Source organism: Eublepharis macularius, chromosome 2 (genome assembly GCF_028583425.1).
Source record: "Eublepharis macularius isolate TG4126 chromosome 2, MPM_Emac_v1.0, whole genome shotgun sequence".
NCBI classification, from domain to species: Eukaryota; Metazoa; Chordata; class Lepidosauria; order Squamata; family Eublepharidae; genus Eublepharis; species Eublepharis macularius.
Genome location: NC_072791.1, coordinates 40,486,496 through 40,504,696, shown reverse-complemented (window position 1 = coordinate 40,504,696; position 18,201 = coordinate 40,486,496). Strand labels below are relative to the sequence as shown.

Sequence of the window (18,201 nt, the reverse complement as noted above, 5' to 3'; positions counted from 1 at the left end):
TACGAGATGTTCAGTACTTATTGTGCAGTTGCCCTGTTGACTTTTCCTCCTCCCTTCTTTGTTCTCTCAGACATACTTCACTATGTCCAAATTTTGGGTTTAACCTAACATGTCCATATTTTGACTGAACCTGCAGTTATTATTGTTATGTGCAAATGAGGGTGAGAACAAGGGTAGCTGTTTGCATGCAAATTCTAAGCCAGAGCTCCTTAATATTGTCAAAGACGGCTGTATCTACAAGCCACCTTGTGTGAGAGGTCCAGAGCAAATAACTCAAAACTGGGAGTGAGTCATTACTTGCAGGGTAACAAGCTACCACCAGCCTCTCTTGACTAAATCTTCAGCTGGGGAGCCAAGAGGCAAATTCCCAGCCATACCAGGATTTAAGCAAGAAGTCAGCCCTGGAGAGTAAGACACTTGCAGACTGACTTTCCAAACAATTATTTGGGTAGCTGTGACCAAAATGAGCCAAAGTACTAGATTCTGATTGAAGCTTGCAAATTTTCAAAGAATGCACAAGGTTATACGCAAAAGAGTTTACTAACAGAAGTGCAAAAGGGTACAAACTAGGGTTGCCAGGTCTCTTCGCTCCCCTGGCGGGAGACTGAGATGCCATTTTCTACCTGGCTCTTGCATGGTGTTTCCTCTTTGAATTCGTGAGCAATGCGCGCACGCTCCCAGCTAGCATGACGACGTCACTTCTGGGAGTGACATCATTACATGGGTCAAAGGGTGTCCTGGGCACCCTTTGACCTGCGCTGTAAACCCCAAGTGGCTGGATTGCCCCACCACGGGGTACGATTCAGCCCAAAACAGATCTGCTGCAGCCTGAAATGGAGGTGGGCTGCACTGCTGGGGGTGCGCCGTGCTGCCTGAGGGGCACTCCGCCCAAGGGGGGGTGCTCTGGGGAGTGCACTCCCCCGCTGGCCAGGCAAGTGGGGGCGGAGGTGGGAAGTTGGGAGCAGGGGATCCTGCTGTGAGGAAAAGTGCTGCCAGGGGGCAGGGTCTCTTCAATCAATCAAACTTGATAGAAGCCCGGGAAGACTTTAATGATAGGCTGCAGATAGGTGTAAGCACAAGGAAACATGACAGCAAAGCTAATAATTTATTGATACAATAGAAAAAGAAAAAAAGTGAACATAAAGCAAGATTGTTTTTAAAGCTACCACCTCCACCCCACTTTCCCTTAGCCAGCCATTTTTTTTGCCAAAGTGTGCACTCACTAACACTCATCTTCTTCAGGGTCATTGTTGTATATGTATGTAGTGTAACTGAGGAAAAACTTGGTGGTGGAACTGTGTTCTGTGCAATTTTGGTGCCATTAAGTGTAAAAACAGCTGCCCCCAAAGAGCCTGGAAGTCTGTATTGCAAAGAACAGGGCAAAAACTCATGATAACAAAAACCCCTAAACAGATTAATCTGAGCCAGCAGTGCCCCAGCTGGAAAAAAATAGTAACGGTGCAGTTTGGAATCCCCGAATCCAAAACTGAAATGGAATTTTTTCAGTGAAAACCTCTATTGACTTCTTTACAGACATTTAGATATGTGGTAATATATCAATGAAAAAAATGGGCACTTGAGAACATTATTCAAATACTAATATTGAAGATGATTCAGTTGTGTTTTCTTGCGGAATCAGGAAGTGATCTGATAGCACATTTTGGGCATTCCTTCAAATGTTGTGGACTGTGTGGGCAGGTGATACTCTTCTACGCCAAAATAAAGTGGACTTGAACTTGTAACCTCAAAGGAAAATAGAATGCTATTTTAAACCCTCCATTTCTCCCTTAGAATAAAAATATTTGAATTTCAGATCAAAGGTGCAGAACAATATCAGATCCTCTTTAGAATATTAACACCTGTTACAAGATTTACAGTGCCAATAGAAAAGATCAACTGTATCCATTTCAGAGCTGGGTTTTTTTTCAATTTATTTATGTAGTTGTCTGACAGTTTATATAAGGTAGTCCATCTCATGCCAGCTAAAAGAGGATAACATGTGTGGCATGCATATACACTCAGGCAGGTGGAGCAGCAAGTTCATGCATAAAATTTCCCACATCTCTATCATCTTACATCCCTGCAGTTGATGCAGCTCCTTCCAAAGGAACCTAGCAAAGGTTTCTCCATCATTTGGCTCTGCATTATGGCTCTTAATTTACAACTTTCTGCAAGGGACGGTAAATGATAGTAAAGAATTCAGCTGTTAAGATGGTAAAATCTTTTATGTAGGGAATTTCTTTCTACTCCACCCCAAGATTTTAGGTCATTATTATATTTTTTTATCTTGTTCATATTGTGTCTGAAGGCAGCAGTCTTTAAATTGATTAATTGGAATGGTGATTAACAGTGCAGTTCTGTAAACTCTAGAAACAAGAAAGCATTGATTTACATCTGCATGTTTCCCAATTCCAGAGATCAGCAAATTCTGCAGTGTGACAGCCAACCCCTCCAAATGCATCCTATCCCTAGCAAAGGCAGTAGCAATATATGGAATTACAGATCTGCCAGTTGCTACTCCTCTCAGCTGTGCAATCACTTGATTTCCTCTTTCTATGATAACGTTACTCAGAAAAAAGAGGGCTGCACCAGTAAAGTCCAATAAGAGAAAAGTGAAGATAAAGGTGCAAATGGAGAGTTGTTTGTTTATCCTTTAGAGCCCAACCCATTTCACAATGGCCCTTTTCACACTGCTTACCTGCTCCCGGAACACTGCGAAATATCACGTAAAAACCGCGGAAGATAGCGTCTTCGCGCGAGAGTTTTGCGCGACATTGCGCAAAACTCTCATGAGAAGACGCTATCTTCTGCGTCTTTTGCGCGATGTTTTGCAACGTTCCGGGAGCAGGTAAGCAGTGTGAAAAGGGCCAATTAGCTTCATAAGGAGATCTAATAAAGTAAAATTAATAATAGAAAATAAAACATTCACATTTCCAAAATTCTTTAAAGCAAATTACAGATAGTCATTTAAAATCCTTCCAAATAACATACTGAGCATGATATAGGGAACCTTTATATACAATAATATATAATAATATTAAATATAATAACAAGAACATATTGCTGTTATTAAACAATATATTCTTGTTATTAAATAGAAAAACCAAGAGCAATTTGTAAAAACAAATTATTGGATATATATTCTAAATTATATACAAAGTAAAAAAGGCTAAGTATTTATGAAAAGTCCCTAAAAAGGATGCATAGATGATAAATTGTACTTTGGCCAAAAACGTCTCCAACTCCCACTTTGATTGGATAGAAAGATAGTCCAGGGCTGACGGCCAAGCTACAAGTGACGAATGACACTTGAACGGCAAGCAGATTGAGTGGAGTGCAAATGAACAGGGAGAAATACACTTGCCGTTCAAGTGTCATTCATCACTTGTAGCTTGGCCCTCAGTGTAATTCATAGTCAGGTCAGATATAGGAAGTCCAGGCTTTCATGTAACTTATGAGAGGCCAAGGATCTCAGAAAATCTACTCCACCTCCTTTATTGTTAATGCCTTATTGTTAGGACTTGATATTTTTGAATGGCCCAAAAAGCAATATCTATAGAAGAGTGATTGTGTCCAAGGATATAAGAAACCAAAGGTGTTCCCATTTCTCTAAGGGAAATACTGCTTTTATGTTCCGAGATACGGTTTTTTAAAACATCCTGATATTTTTCCTATATATAACTTTTCACATGAGCATCTAATGGCATATATCAATCCCTTGAAATTATAGGTTGTAAAACTTGTTAGGTCATACTGTTTTCCATCGACAGGATTTATAGATGATTTAATATGACCTGCAGTATGAACAATTCCCACATTTAAAATGACTCATGGGTGGTAGATTCATAGCTGAGAAGGTGGGTTGAATACTGTTATGTACAGAGGTATCAGTATGAACCAGCTGGTCCTTAAAATTAGGGGTTCTTTTAAAACAAATAATTGGTTTGTGTTCACAACCAGAGATGCCATCTAATACATTCCAATATTTCTCGCTTTGAGAGACCAACTATTATAGAGTTAAACTTCAAATTATAGAGTTAAATGTCAAACTACAAAAACTAAAAGATGTACAGAGCTAAAGATGCAATGACAATGAGGTTAAAAATACCTAAAGATACTGTCCTTTACCTGCAAACTATCACTTTGCCCCAAAGAAAGATTATGCCCCTCTTTTTGTTTATAATTAGTGCAAGATGAATAAATTAATAGAACGAGTCCTTTTGCAATAAGTGAGGGTACCTATTAAAAGAAAACATTTAAACAAGTAAAATCCATTAATCCCAGGAAATCCTGCATTCTGATGAACTGTGCTCATGTATGTTGAAATTGGCAGCATTGCTGCCCTTCCTTGGTAAGATATTGTTATGAACATGCCATTGGTTTCTGGCTGGCATTCCAGGTTGATAATCCGTGTTGTTTTATTGGCAGGAGCAGACAATTAACATTCAGCCCAGTTATTCCAGCAATGAGTTCAATGCAAAAGGAAAATATTGTACAATTGAACAAATGTTTATCATAGTTAATTTTTATCTTCAGATACAGTGGAAACCAAGATACCTGTAAAATGCTTTGTTTGTCTGTTTTTTAAGATACAGTATCAGATCTAAAACAGATAATTAAGGAGAAAAACAGTAACATGATTTTATGTGTTTGTTTCATTTATAGCCCTCCTACAAAAAATTAAAAACCATGTAATAATACATAGAATAAACAATGCAATAAAACTGCCTAACTTTTGCACAGACATAGGCAGCGCAATTCTGACGGCTGTTGCTGCAGTGGGCGGCCAGCCACCAACCCAAAAACAGTGCTGCTAGTCCATTCCCTATAGATATTCTGCAGGGGGAAATAACAACATGCACTCCTCCGTAAGGCACAGATGGCATGCTGAAGTCCATAGCAACCCCTGCAACATCCACACTCTGGTACAGCCAATCACTGCCATTGATCTGGCTACTGCCCCTTGATGCCACCCTCCCCCCACCATGGAGAGCCAGCAGACATGGATAGAAAGCCCAACAACAGAGTGCAGCCCCAACAGAGCACATCCCAAGTGCTCACCCTTCCAACAAAAGTGTTGTCCACATAAAACCATCTCTGCTCCGAGCTTCACACCCCCTTTGCATGAAAAAGAAAAGAAAGACAAGGAGAGAGGTCAGGCTCAAACCCACAGTTCCTAAAACCAAGACCAGGGTAGGTTCAGGGTAGTGCTATGAGGCACAAGGCACTCCGCTGCAGCCTTGACATCACCACTAGCCTCATGGGGCCAGGCATGGTGAGTGGCATAAAGGGAAGATAATTTCCCATCTCTCACTACTGCTCACTGAGCATCCCACAATATTCTGTTCCTAGGAGCCAGAAGCCCTTCATGAACAGGGCACAAAGCGGGAATCTGCAGTGAGAGGGGAAATCAGTAGAAATCCACCCCCTCACCTCCAATGGAAGTACCCCTCTATCACTGGACATGGACCATAGGATGTTGATTTTTATTTAATTACTTTATATATAGTTATGACATAAATATTGGCACGTTTGTTTTCTAAAGGTACCTGCATAAGAATAAATATCTGCGAGTTATTGATGAAGAAGCATTTATTGGCGTGCAGAGTGGTCCATCACTACTGTGAGTAGAAAAAAAAAGATTTTAAATAACATCATTTATTAAAACTACAAATGTCTTTTAATGACGCTTCCAGATGACTGCTTGTCATAGTAACAATTGTGCCAAATGGGAAGCGGTAGAAAAACTAGCTGCCTCCCCTTGCTTCGCTCCGCAGTTGCTGTGATGCATGTGCTGAGCCTGTTTTGGATGAGCAACAATGATCACTGATCCTGCGTAGTTAGCAGGCATCACATATGCGAATCCAAAGCACCTGACACTTGGGGACTCTCCATCTGAAGCTATTAAATCATGAAGCTATTAAACCTAAATTTCCTTTTCGTATTCATGAGAAACTATAGTGATTCATTTGTTTCCAGACTTCTCTTAGCAGCTCTGAGACAGAACAACCATTCTGTACTTCGCTTGCACAAATTTATTTTAGCACATGAATACTTTTTTGAATGAAGTGCCTGTTTATATAACTTCAGAGATTTATTCACTGGACTTGAATTCCAGAGGTCAGGCATTGCATCTTTCCAGTTGTTTTCTTATAACAAGTCTTTTAATGCTAGGATGTTTGGGAGGTCTTTCATTCATAGGAAAAGAGGAAGACTCCAGTAGCACCTATAAGACTAACAAAATTAGTGGTAGGGCATGAGCTTTCATGAGCCACAGCTCACTTCTTCAGATACATAGGGTTGGCATGAGTCAGGAGCCACTTGATGGCACATAACACAGAGAGACATGTAAGTTAAAACTTTCCAAGTTTTGTCAAGTGCTGCTAATACATGATTCTGGAATCAATCTGGCAGAGATGTTATGTGGCACTGTGTTGAGAACTCAGTCCTGTGCCCCCTCAAAGTAGCAGCTCCTGAACTCTGTTCTGGAAGGATTATCCATGAGAGAGCTGCTAGCGTGTCATGAGAAATAAATGCAAAGGAGGCTACTGGACTGCATCGCGATGTGATTTACTTCCTACCAATCAGCCACCACTGGATGTGTGAAGATATCCACACATCCCAGTTCTAAGACCTTCAGTGCATCACTGATACTGGTATGGTGCCAGCTCTGCTAGTCAGTATGTTGTATCCGCTCGGCAGAGGAGAAATATGTGACACAAACACTCCCAACAAGATGCAGAGAGCATAGCAGTTGCAAGCCACCAATCCTTGAAAGGCGCACCACCTACCACCCCACCCCTTGGTGACAGGGAGGTGGAGACAGCTAACCAGGGCACACTGATGCAGCCCGCTTATGTTAGGCCGCCTCTACCTATACACAAAGCACACCAAGGAAGGGACAAAGGGAACACAGTATCCTCTGCTTCAAGAGGTACTGTGGCATGACCAGGAGGAGACCTGGAGTGAAGATACTCCAGGGAGTTATAAGATGTGGGATCAAGTCCCCTCCTGCAACCTTAACCAGGGGCACACACAGCAAAGGAAACACAGACACTCCACTCCTGCCTGTCTTCCACAATACATCCGTTTCCATTGGGGTTTTTTTTAATAATTTTTTTTATTTTTAATTACTAACACTACAAAAAAGGGAAAAAGGGAACAGGGGGAAAGGAAAGAAACAACATATAAAAAACACACACTACATCTACAAGTATTGCATTCCCTTCATACTACAATTATTTAAAGTTAAACTTTCTAATATGCTATTAGATTGGTAGATTTTATAAAATACGAACTACAGTCAGGATCAGGTCTTCTTCCCCCCCCCCCCCCGGCGTCTCGGTCGCAGCTCTCTCTGAACAGCTACAGTAGCTGTGCTCACTCCCTCCTCCCCATTCCCCCCTTCAGATTCTAAATCCTCTCCTTGCTGGAACTCTTGATGATTAAACACAAAGTCCCTCAGCTGTACTTCCGATGTTATCTTGTAGGCTTGGTCTTTATAACTGAACCAGATACCTTCCGGAAATAACCATTTGTATTTTATTTCACGCTTCCTCAAAAGAGCTGCAAACCTTTTATATTTGAATCTTCTTTTCCGAGCTAAAAATGGAACGTCCTTCAATATCTTAACCTTGTTGCCCAGAAAGTCCAAGTCCACATTGTACGAATTATATAAGATGGTGTCCCGAGTCTTCTTAGATGAAAAATCGATAATAATCTCGCGAGGCAGCTGACGCTTCGTTGCATATTTTGAAGATGTCCGGCGGACTTCCAGAATATCGCTTTTTAACTCTTCTTTAGTTGCCTTTGCGGATGACACCAAAAGTTCCAGCACCAAATCCTTTAAGTTTTCACTTTCCTCCTCCTTCACATTCTGAAGACGCAATACCGTCTGAGCACGATCCACTTGTAACCCTATCAATTGATTCTCCAAAAGCTTTACTTCTTTGTTTGTTGCTTTCATGAGTACTGCGTTTTCCCGAGCAGACTGCTCTGCCCCAGATGCTGCGTCTTTAATGGTTTTCACTTCATTCTCAACTGAGCCAACCCTTTGACCGATTTCATTTAGCTTATCAACAAAGGGCTTCATAGCTTCGACGACCAACCGTTTAACCACCTCTTCAAAAGACTCTCCTTTCCCCTGCAAAGCAGCCGAAACAGATTTGCCCACAGCAGGGCTCTGCTTTTTTGTCGCCATCTTAGGGCGGGGGGAGTCCGCCAACTAAGTTCCAAAACTCAATGAAGGGGAAGATATCCGAACCTTCTTAGCTTCAACTCCCATCAATCCTTCACATACGCTTGGAATGACAGAAGGGATTCGCTACTTACAGGTTTTCACCTTAAATCTGCTTGTTGCCGTTCTCCATGGCCCGGCAGCATGCGATGTGCTGTGCAAGTCTGCCGGCCTCCGTAGGAGCAAACAGGCAATTTACCCCCTGCATCGACTTCAGGGGGCTTTTCCCGCAGCGCTCCGGACCCTGACCCCCTCACTGGGAGTCCTGGGGGTTAACCCTTGCAGGTCAACCACCCGGTCAGGCTGCTCAGGCGCTTCCTCCCGGACCTGCAGAGAGGAGCGTCCGACATGGCCAGGAAACCGAAACCGAATCACATCCATTTCCATTGTAATGAGCTATTTTTAATTTTTAAAAACTCTATTCAATACGGTCAAATAGCATCATCTAAAGCTAGTCTACACAAACTGACAGATTGCAGGGCCACAGCTAGAGTTGTCCCTGTGTCACATGCCTGTGAGAGAGGCAGTTCTGCTAATCATACAGCGATCTGTCACACAGCTCACAATGGTGCAAAAGTGAAGTTAGAACAAGAAATCCTGCATTTCCTAGTAGGACAGCTGGAATCACTGCCATAGTTGGTCGTGGGTGGCACTGTATTGTGAAAAGGGTCATTCCTGGCTTCTTTTTCTGCTGCCTGTGAATAGTCCAAAGAGGCACAATGAATAGGAAGCAGACTAAGCCCTGCTTTGCCCACAACATGCCATCCAATTCTATGACAGGCCTGAGGTAACCCTGGTGTGGCACCAACATTTCTTCAGATGGTTCCTCTGAGGTACAACCATTCTGGACATGGGGCTTAGAACTGTGCTATAATACTTACACATCTCTGTATCGCTCCTAACACAGGAATAGCAGAATAACTTGGCCTTTAGGAGATATGCTTGTTGCTATGAGCAAATGGAGTCCTCTGAGAGAGAATCATTCTTACATTTTGACACTGTTATTGACACGTTTGTTTCCAGTTTTAATTCCAGGGGGCAAAAAGACGTCTGAAGTTGGGCAGCACTGGTTTTATTACTTTTATAGCTCTTCTCAAGAAATATTTGATATTTGGAGGCTGCAGTGTAGTTGTTAAAGTAAAACTTCCAAATAATGGTGACTTTTCACATAACATTGTACCCACAAAAGAATAAACTGTGAAGGATCCAATGTGGTGCAGTAGCTACAATGGTGAACTAGGACTGGAGAGACTGGAATTCCCCACTCTGTCATGAACCTCACTAGGTAGTCTTGGGCCTGTTGCTCTCTCTGTGTGCCTAACCTACTCCAGAAATTAAATGGAGAAAGAGAACCATTGTCATCCATGATTAACAGTCAGATAGGATACTCGAACATCAGCATGTATGAAAAGCACAGCAGTGTCTTTTTTGCCATCGTTAAACTTATTTAGAAGACTCGAGGCATACACCATTCAGAGAGTTACTTCGTATAACCATGAGCCCTTTTTCTTACACAAAGATTATCTCTGTGGAGAAGGAATACATATGTGAGCCACCCTCTGTAGTCCAGTTTTCCTATTATAAGCTTTTTCTCTCTCTAAGTGCAGATCGAGTAGGAGTGTTAGCCACATTGTTATTATGGTTAGAGAAAAGGTCACCCACAGGGGTAAAAGGTACCAGCACAGTAATTAAAGTCCCCATGCATGTTACTGAAAAATGATCTCTTAATTGGCTAATAGATGCCAAGAAAGAGCCCTTAAAGTTGTTGTGCACAAATACTCAGCATATGCACACATTATAGTCCATGGTGAATATTGCTGGGTGTAATAACATAAATTTCATGACCCCAGCTGAGTGTCAGGTGTAGCTTGTGCAAAATAAAACAGAAGTCCAGTGGTACCTGAAAGACAAACATTAAGCTCAGCATGAGATTTTATGAATCAGAGCTCACTTCTTCAGATGTGCAGCCAAGAAAACGGTGAAGAACATGTTACATTTAGGTAACTGATGACTACTTACCATGTCTCCTTGGCATTTCACAAATTTTGATTTTGCACATGCCTAAAATTTAACCTGATATGAAACATCCCTTGAGAACACAGCAGGACTGTCTGCCCTGTTTGTGAATTTGAGAAAAAGAAACGATTCCATCATATGTAATGATGTCATTCTCCTAAATGGCAATTATTGTAATTAAAATTTAAATAAATGATTTGCAGAGGATGTAATAATAATCATGTTATGTATTGCCTTCATCATCCATTATTGAACTTGTAAGGCAGAATCCTGGCTAGTTCTGGTCCACTGAATCATGTGTCAGGTCTTTCAGGCCGATGCCCCCCTTTCCTTATATAGACCCTTCAGACAGTGCTACTGTTGAGTTGCACTAGAGATAGAATCATATCATTGGAAAGGGTCCTACAGACCATCTAGTCCAACCCCCTACCCAATGCAGGAATAGAGATGGGCATGAACCAAAATTCAGCACGAACCAGGCCGGTTTGTGGTTCATGAACCAGCGGTTTGTCAGAGCCCATTTCTGATGAACCACCACGAACTTTAGGCTGGTTTTGTTTGGTTTGTTTTTTGGTTCATCACTGCAGACAGCCTGGCGCCAATCAATCAGTTTCCTAGGCAACAAGGGATGGACATCCTGCAGACCTTCTGCTGACCCGGAAGTGGCTTTCTGCTGGCCCAGAAGTGGTGATTTGCTGGCCCGGAAGTCTCATTTTCACGAACCCAAACAAACCTATTCGTGAACCAGGGCAGGTTCGTGAAAGTTTGTGGTTGGTGAAATGTGATGAACCACGAACTGCACGGTTCATTTTTTTCCCGGTTCGTGCCCATCTCTATGCAGGAACAGCCTAAAGCATCCCTGATAAGTATTCACCCAGTTGCTCCTTGAAGACTGTTAATGCAGAGGAACCCACCACATCCCTAGGCAGCTAGTTCCACTGTTGAAAAATAGGACTGAAGAAGCCTGCTTTCTTTAGAGTACCAGGCAGCCCTTGAGACAGTGCACTTCGGTATGTTTGCAGTGTTGTTACAGAAGATGTGAAACCACCATTTCCCCAGACAAAGGCAAAAATAAAGTTAGCTGAGGGTCATATCAGAAATACTAATTGCAAAAGACACATGTACTAAAGGCAGGCTCACCAACCCTCCCCACCACCTTTCATGAGCAAAGCAAATGCTGTCAGTCACTTTTTGCTTCTTTTGTAACTGTGCTTCACCCTCAAACAGAGGCAACAAGTGCAGTAGAGAAGCAAAACCAACAATTCCCTTTGATGTTTACACACTTGTGGTCCTTTTACATAATGAGGTCTTGGCAAGGATTCAGAGACCCAATAGGCATAATTTACCAACTAGGGGGTCAGCCAGCAGCACAGCTGCCCAAATTCCAAACAAAAGAGCCCAAGTTCTGGAAGCTGGGAAAAAACAGAATGAGACTCATGATTTGATCACCTTTTTTTAAAGCAGATGTTCCAGATTCAGCAGAGAGGTTAACTCTTTGGCACCAGGGAGATATTTTTGTCCATTGGTAAAGGGAGTTTTTAAAAAATAAGTGCTTTGAAAATGCTAGGCCTCTTACTATTAATTATTATTTTTAATAAAATTTATAGCCTCTTTTCTCCCCAGCGAGGACCCAAAGAAGCTAACACCGCTGTTTCCCCCTCTTCCGCTTTATCCTGGTGAAGTAGGATAGCTTTTATTTATGTGTTTATTTAAAACCTTTATCAGCCACCTTTCTTCCTTGCAGGAACTCAAGGCAGCTTAAATAAAATAACAATAATCATAAAATGAATAAAACAATGTATAAAAACATAGTTTAGGTCTACCAACAAACATAAAAACAAACTTAATTGAAAGCAGTCCTAAATAAAAATGTCTTCGGCTGCCTCCTGCAAATCAGTGGTGAGGAAGTCAGGTGCTGCACCCTCTGGGGATACTGTTCCATAATTGTGAGATCACCACCAAAAAGGCCCTCTCACATGCACCCACCAGATGAGCTTATTTAGCTGATAGGAGAGTCATGAAGGCCTCTTCCTGTGATCTTAGTTCTCAGGCAGGAACATATAGGAGAAGACGGTTCTTCAGATATCCTGGTCCCAAGTCATGAATGGCTATAAAAACCAAAAACAACACCTTTAATTGGTAGCCAGTGTAATTGCTTTAACATTGGGGTCACATGCTCTCAATTGAGCAAGAGCACCAGGCCCAAGGTCACCTAGTGAGCTTTTATGGCTGAGTAGAAATTTGAACCTGGCTCTCCCAAATCCTAGTCCAGGGATTCCTAACATGGTGCCCATAGGCACCATTGCACCCACTGACACCTCTCCTGGTACCCACCAAGTGTTTTTAGAAAGTGGATGGGTCCAGGTAAGGTTTTTGCCAAGCATGGCTTCTGATTAGGGTTGCCAGGCCCCCTCAAGCTCCCAGCGGGGGATCGGGGCCTGGCTCTTACCTCTGCTCTGAGGGGGGGAAGTGCTCCCACAAAGCACGATGACGTCACTTCCGGGATGTGACGTCATCACGCTGCACACGCCCCCCCCCCAGTTGCCCATGCTCCACAGGGGTTCGCGTTGAGGGCTGCTGTGGAGCACAGAAATGCTCCTGCACTCCACAACAGCCCAAAATGCGCCCATGGATTGGGCCCATTTTGAGGCGCTATGGAGCGCAGGAGCGCTCTTGCGCTCCACAGCGCCTCAAAACGGGCCTGTTTTGGCCCGGATTGGGCCCATTTTGAACCGCTGCAGAGTGCGGGAGTTCTCCTGTGTGCTGCAGCGTCCCAAAATGGGCCCGATCCGCGGGAGCACGCAGCTCCGCAGGGGAGCGTGTACGGAGGGTGCGCGCCCCCCTAGCCAGATAAGTGGGGGTGGGGAATGGGGGGCAAGGGCGGGGGATCCCCCACCCCCACCAGGGGTCTGGCACCCTGACTTCTGATTAGCTATTGGAGATTTGATTAGCTGTGCATATTTTAAAACATTGCTTAGGTAGAAGCTGTTTCCACAGCCCAAGGATCTTCACTGTGTGACTGAAGGTAAGCTGAGCAGCCATTTTGTCACTGGCTCTGCTTCCTGCAACAGTAACAACAACAACATTTGATTTATATACCGCCCTTCAGGACAACTTAATGCCCACTCAGAGTGGTTTACAAAGTATGTTATTATCTCCACTACAAAATACCCTGTGAGGTGGGTGAGGCTGAGAGAGCTCCTAGAAGCTGTGACTGACCCAAGGTCACCAAGCTGACTTCAAGTGGAGGAGTGGGGAATCAAACCCGGTTCTCCAGATTAGAGTCCTGCGCTCTTAACCACTACACCAAAAACAGCCATTTTGTGGCTGCGCTCACCACTTTGTGTCAGAATTCCAAATGTATCTGCCAGCAAAAAAAAAAGGTTGCCAGTCCTAGTCCAACACTACACCACACCAGCATAGCATAACCATGCTATGCTCATCAAGATGCCACATCTCTAGTTAAATTCAACCAACCACAACAAAACCAAGCAACTGATACCTGTTGCTGTTAATTTCACCAGGGCATCTGCAAACAACTCACTATTAGCATCAAAAAACATTCTGATCCTAGATACACAGCTGTGAATGAAATTCAGACCCGGGGTGGTTTCTCCTTTGTCTTATTAAGTTCCTGCATGACCAGATACACTATGAAAAGCACAAGCATTTAAATGTGTGCTTTATTTATTGATTTGATTTTGGAAGTGTATATATGCCACCTCTTCTTAGATATACAGACTAAAAACAGCACCTGTGATCAGAACTTCAAAGTAAACAGATGTCAGGGGGCAAAAAGATCGCAGGATGAGGATGATTGCAAATAAGTAAACAGAGTGATCAGGGCTCTGCCCAAGTCCACCTTGATCCAGCAGGACTTTGATCCCAGAGGGGAGGGAAAGAGACAAAGAGGACGTTCTTGAATTGAGAAGTCATATTTATTAAGCTCACACCCAGGAAATCCAAAAGTACCTCACTGTATTCATACATAGACTCACCTCCCTACATATCTAGGTTGGCTTTAGATACTGCTGATACAGTTGAAATGGGAGAATCTCATCAGGTGGTAAAGGAGATTCTGCCCCTCCCTTGCCCTTTTATGCTCCTTTCTGCCTCAGCCCCCCTCGTGGTTTACACCCTCCTGCTTCCTAGGAACAGGGTGGGAATCAGCCAAATCTAGGTGGGTGGTGCCACTGCTTTCTTGGGGGAATGATCTTCTGTTTGGGACAGCCTGGTGAAATCTTCTCTCTCTCCTATCAGAAGGTTTCCTTGGGCTTATTCTGGATACTTGGTGGGGCCTGATCTGTGGGCATCTTCAGAATCTTGGCCAGAGGTTACCTAGCACAATAGCTAAGATACCACATGGAGGGGCTGAGGTGAAGGAGGCTGTCGTGCACAGTGACCTTTTGAGTTCTCTGCAAACTGGAAACATTTCTTCTGCTTTTGTAGCCTCTGTTCACTGCATACTTGTAGCTTGTCTTTGCACAGCCTTCAAGTGGACACAAACACACACATCCACACATTTATGCTTTCAGTGTAGCATTCCATAAAACAAAGGTCAGTTGCACTGGGTGCAAGCTAGCATTGCTTGTTTTATTTCAAAAGAATACGTTTAAGCATGGATAATTCAAAAAGGCATAAATTCAGTAAGACAATTTCAAAACTTCTTATTGCTTTTCACATAGGTAGCAACATGTGTAACTGGCACAAAATGAGGTCATGTGTGTGTGTGTTAGCCCCGGATATAAAGCAGCCACTACATTCTACACCAGTTGAATCTTCTGGGTTGCCTTCAAGGATTTTCCCCCTTTACAGTAGTCAGGCCAGAAGGTTATAGAAACATGGATCAGCATAGTAATGCTCTGTTAATGACCAGCCTAGAAGCACAGGAAAATGTTGTTTCTTAAGAATGACAGTTTTGGAGCACAAATGTATGCGCTGGACCTAGTAGTAACTGTATGCAGAGATGCATGCAGAGGATAAAACAAATTCTGTGTGGCTAGTTTCAGTACTGCTTCTTTGAGCTTCAACAGAAAGATAAAAAAAAAACCAAGCAAACAAAAATTTCAATGCCTTAAAGTTATATAGGTCATCAGTTTCTCAAAATGCAATAACACTATGAGGGAGGTTGGGGAACAGATAAGTTACCATGGGATGCATGTCTGGCTGGGTTTTATGAAGACAAATAATTGTTTTTATACTGGCTATGCTTCAATATTTGTAGAAATTGTTATGCCCAGGGTTCACTGCAAAAAAAAAAAAATACATTACACAAACAAGATGAAAACACCCGTGGGAAAAAAATTAAATTCTAATTTATTTTATTAAACCAAAGTCTTTATAAATTTGATTTGGGGTATGATGTTTGTTGATCCTTTATTATATGATTAGATGTCGCATAGTTTGGTATTCTAACATTTCATGCTTAATTGTGTTTGTCTTAACTTTCTTGGCTCTCGGCTGTCCTGCTTTCGTTTCCCATTTTGATCCCCCAGCAGATGCCCCTTGTAATGTACTCTAAATTCACGCAGCTGGATCTATTTATATAGATTTGTATGGATTATATTGTTTACATCACCAGTCTGGGGCCCCTATTACTTACCGTAGCATCCCATCCTCAGAACACTTCCCTGGGAGTAAGTGCTATTTTATTTAATGGCACTTAACTTCTGCGTAGACCTAGCTTGCTCCCATTATTAGTTATACGGACTAGACCTTAGGATTTAGTTTATTGAGTCTCAGACCACATGAAAATTGTTTTTGATAGTTTAGAATCTCCTCTATGATTATAGCCAAAAAAATTTCAGCGCCAAGATTCTCATGAGAATACACCAAAAATAGCCCTCCAGTCGTGAAAGGAGGAATGGGGTGCACTGCTGGTCTGAAGCAAAGCAACTGCAGGGCAAGTGCCATGCGGATGCTGCATCGTTGCTGCAAATTCGTCTGTGTTCTCACATGACCCTCAGGATTTTCTGCCCTCCATGATTTAATTTTTATTTTTATTTTGAGGTGCATGGGTAACACAGCACATTATTTCTGTGCAGCAATCCCTTTTAAAAATGTTTTTAAAGCCTTCACATGTTTGCAGATACCTCCAACAATCCCCTCTCCCTCTAAAAGGCAGATTGAGCTGTGACAGATTCTCCTCATCTTTTTTTTTTTTTAATGAGCATGAGTAACATTGGCTAGGAATCAGGTGGGTAGCTGTGTGGGTCTGCATTAATGAGCGAGATCCAGGTCCAATAGGTCTCTATGATGCTATTGGACCCAGATCTTGCCATGGTATAGGAATAACACAATACCTTTAACAACCTTTTTTAAAAAAAACTCAAATTTGCAAAGACTCCAACAACCCCCTCCCCTCTGTCTAAAGTGCAGGCCATCCTTTTCCGGTTTGCTAATTGTTGTCAAGGTCTGGCTTCTTGCAGTCAACTAATGAAATTGCAGTTTTCTGACACAAGAAACTCCTCGTGCTGATAGCATCCTGCCCAGGAAGTACCAGTTTTTTTACAGGTTTTTAAGAAAGCAGAATTTTCTGTGGAAAAAACAGGTTGTTGATGGTCTGTGTGCAACTATAGGACAATATCATGTGGAAACATGGGAGGAAAAAACGCACCCAGCTGAAATGTGGGGAATCTTTGGTGTGGAAACAACCGTTTCCCTTTTTTTTTTTCAACTGCTGAGTTGCAAGAGCTTGTCCATTGAAGGTCTGTCACACTTTAAATGGCACTGTCTCCCTTTCTTCAGCTGTTTTTCTTCAGCACTAGAAACAGACATTTCTATACAGTGACAAACGGGCTAATCCAGGTATCCAACAAGGGAGGCCACCAAGGCAATTTGGTAATTATTTATTGCACTGGAAATTTCTCTCCAGGACCCAGTATGCAAGCCAAGCTCAAACAGCCAGTCAGCTCCCATGTTCTAAAAGCCCTGAAACTCCATAGGAGCTGCCAGCTCGGCCTCCCACTCAGAGCATCCTGGCTTGAATCAAAGGGGGTGAGTAGGAAGGAAAGCCTGTAAGTGGGATAGAAATAGGCGTGGTAACACTGGATTCGGCCTTTCACGCCTTTGAATCAAAGCTATGTGAGCTGCTTTCAATCCATTCCAGGACTTCCTTTACCTTTACCTTTCCTTTACCCTACCCTTCTCAATGTCTTCTCTTCTGCAGCAATTGAGGACCTGCCCTAGATACTCACCATCCCAAAATCCCAGCCAGGGCTCCATGCATGCTGCTTTATGCATGCCTTTGCTTTTTATCTTTTGGCATGTTTTGCAAAAAATTTGAATGGTATTGTTTTAAATATGCTGCTAATATTACAGTTAATTGGAAAGTGTGTATAATAAAACTGGTTATTAGATTAATTAAAATAATTGGAATTTTACTTTTTATGATTTCTAACCTGCTTTGGAAATACACAAAATTATCAATGATAATAATGGTAGAAAAGTGAAGATATTTTCTTGTTACCTGTTACACTTTCACACCAGAATCAAGAAAGCTTCAAAAAGTTTGTAATTGATAATTCTGTATATTTCTTATGGCTTTTTTCAACTTGTTGGATTAATTTGACTGTAGGCTAATAAAATTTGAATTGGCTTTCCTCCTGTTGTTAGGTTTGTGATGCTGCTGTTTCCTTTACTTAGATTTTCAGAGCTTTTCTTTTACAGATTTTAACGTATGTTTGATATTCATTTCAAAAGATCTCAACAGCATAGTGCTTCCCTCTTCTGATGGGATCCAGCTGACTTTTGCTGACTCAGAGCCAAACTACATGAGACGAATTACATGTGTGCAACATGTGAACACACCCGTGTTTCCCTGTTGCTTTCCTGTTCACTTGCACACCGCGGCCACACTGCCTTGATCTGCACTCGATCTTGTGCTTGGACTGGCATGTGTTTCTTCCCCATTCCTCCCAGATGAGAGATGGTATCCCATAATGCACCTT

At 42.4% G+C, this 18,201-nt stretch overlaps 1 protein-coding gene across 1 annotated transcript in view; it reads left to right on the top strand.

Annotated features, from left to right (window-relative positions):
• TSHR (thyroid stimulating hormone receptor) overlaps window positions 1–18,201 on the top strand; it is a 91,100-nt gene that overhangs the window by 64,674 nt on the left and 8,225 nt on the right. The window contains exon 8 of the mRNA XM_054971917.1: window positions 5,546–5,623. Within this exon, the coding sequence (XP_054827892.1) occupies window positions 5,546–5,623 (78 nt within the window). The remainder of the gene's footprint in view (window positions 1–5,545; window positions 5,624–18,201) is intronic.